General features: G+C 41.2%; 1 protein-coding gene across 1 annotated transcript; it reads right to left on the reverse strand.

Moving 5' to 3' along the window:
• Positions 1 to 1,290: 1,290 nt before the first annotated feature.
• Positions 1,291 to 1,728, reverse strand: LOC306854233 (uncharacterized protein C11orf87 homolog; the record flags this gene model as incomplete). The annotated part of the gene is made up of 1 exon (XM_079392072.1): positions 1,291 to 1,728. The coding sequence occupies one exon, from the start codon at positions 1,726 to 1,728 to the stop codon at positions 1,291 to 1,293; it is 438 nt and encodes a 145-aa protein (XP_079248198.1).
• Positions 1,729 to 2,303: the final 575 nt, after the last annotated feature.

Below are 2,303 nucleotides of genomic sequence, written 5' to 3' on the forward strand. Positions count from 1 at the left end.
TTTTTTCCCCCAGAATTTTAATTTTATGTATGATCTTATTTGATTGATAGAGGATTCCTGTTTAGTCCCATTTGGATTACATCTGAATTATGATAGAAATTCCATTATTCCAAATTCCATTCCGTTGTTTATTTTACTTTTATTTCATTTGTGTGTTTTTTTTTTTTTTTAGCCCAACCGGGGACTGGGGCTGCAAATTAGCCTCCGGCTAGAAGCCTATATGTAGAGCATCGGCTGCATGAAATTGTAGCAATGTTATACTGCATTGTCCCTGTTAAATAAACTAATAAATAAATAAATTAATATTCAGTAAGATCCTTTTAGATTAATAAATTCATTTTCCTCCCAAGAATTAAAATTTTTCTTATTGTTTTTTTTATTAACGTTTTTATCAAAATCAATACAATTATGAAAATTCTATAAAATCCTAGTGGATTAACTGATTAATGTCATTTTCCCAGAATTAAGGAGTTTATTTGATTCATCGAGGGTTTCTGTTGGATCTCATATGCATTGACTCCTAATTATGACAGAAATTCCATAAATATTCAATAAAACCTGTTAGATTAACTTGTTAGATTAACCTTATCCAATAGGATCATATATGCCATACTCTCTTGTTTGATCCCATTTTAGGACTGTCTTGGAATTATGATAGAAATTCCATTAATATTCAGTAAAATCCTTTTAGATTAATTATTAGACCCCCCCCCCCCCCCAATAATTTTCTTTATTATTATTATTATTATTAAATTTTCATGAGATTCTCATTTGATTCCATCAATTAGTTTCCAATAAAATCTGATGCAGTTCACCAAGAAATTACAAGCTTATTTGATTCTTGGAGGGTTTTTGGTCAATCTCATTGGCATTGATTCGTACTTATCCCATTAATATTCAATACAATCCTGTTAGATCAATTCATTCTCATTTCATTTTTTTCCCAGTAGGATCTTACTCAATGCTCTCTCAGTTCGATCCCGTTAGGATTGGCTCACAATTACGATAGAAATTCCATCAGCAGTCCCCCAGACAGCAGGCAGTGTTGACCCAGATCCGGCCCACATCTGGCCCGCATGGATTTCACACGGGCCAGATCTGGGCCAAAACTATGTTGCTGTCTGGGTCTCCCTCCCTTCTCAAAAACCTCTGAAAACCGTTCCTAGATTTCTTCCACGATGAAAACTTATCAACTCTAATGCTTATACAAAGAATCGATATATTCCGAAGGTAATATCATAGGAATACAGAGGTTATTTACAGCGTCCTCCAAAGGCTGGCACTGCGTTATCAAGACACAGCGACCGATTCCAACAAGTCCTCATCCTTGGTCTGTCCCGAGTGTCTCTTGTCCTCTGTCACGCCGGGGTCTTCCGTGTTTGGATCACTTTTGCGCACTGCCGCGGGGGGTCTCACCATGATGCACTGCCGGACCTCCGGCTTGCCTTTGGCCGTTTTGGGACTGCAGTTGTCGCGCTCGTATTCCTCCTGGGCTTTCTGAATCTTGCGCTTTTTCATCTTGCTTTTGTGAAAGTGGAAGGTCGTGACGGACACGAATATTATCCCAACGATCATCGCGATGAGTACAAAAAGCACGACGGTGGAGGAGAACGCCTGGAACAGCTGATCCACCCGGTCAAAGCAGGTGCCATTGCCGGTCAGAGCGGTTCCGTTTAAGGCACAACGGGGAATGGAAAGCGCCAGTCTCTCCGAGGTCCTGGCACTCATTTAGTCCGGTTCAGGCAGTGTCTGTATTGCAGGGAAGAATCGAGGAGACTGAAAGCGAGCAGATATGTCCAGCCCTGCGAATGCGCGCGCTATATTGCATTCATTTCTCTTGAGGGAAATAAGTCCACCTAAAATAGATCCAATGAGGAATCCAGCGTTAGAAAAGAGCATGTGCGCAGAAAGATCAATTGCATTTCTAGTCACGTTAAAAACCGTCCTTTAAAACACTTTCAAATCCGCACCTCTTGACGCACAAACACACAATCTGTTTAAGAACAAAAGCGATCTGCTTCGCGAGCCTCTGAAGGGCGCGCTCGCCGGTCGCGAACTTTGCGGCGTTTGTGCGCAAACAATGCCGCGTTATAGCTATTCTCTCAGCCCGTGCTCCTTTTCCCCAAGCTAGTCTTTGACAATTACAAAAAGCATTAATTTGCTTCTGCGTTCGTTTCTCAACTGCGGCATTCCTTCAGATCAGCCAGCAGCAGGGCTCTGAGGAAAACCGTCAAGTAGCCCATAAACAGGGAACAGAGATAACTAGCTTCATCAATCAAATGAGCATGCGAAGATCTACATTA

The sequence above is a fragment of the Barbus barbus genome (genome assembly GCF_936440315.1).
Source record: "Barbus barbus genome assembly, chromosome: 34".
Classification (NCBI taxonomy): domain Eukaryota; kingdom Metazoa; phylum Chordata; class Actinopteri; order Cypriniformes; family Cyprinidae; genus Barbus; species Barbus barbus.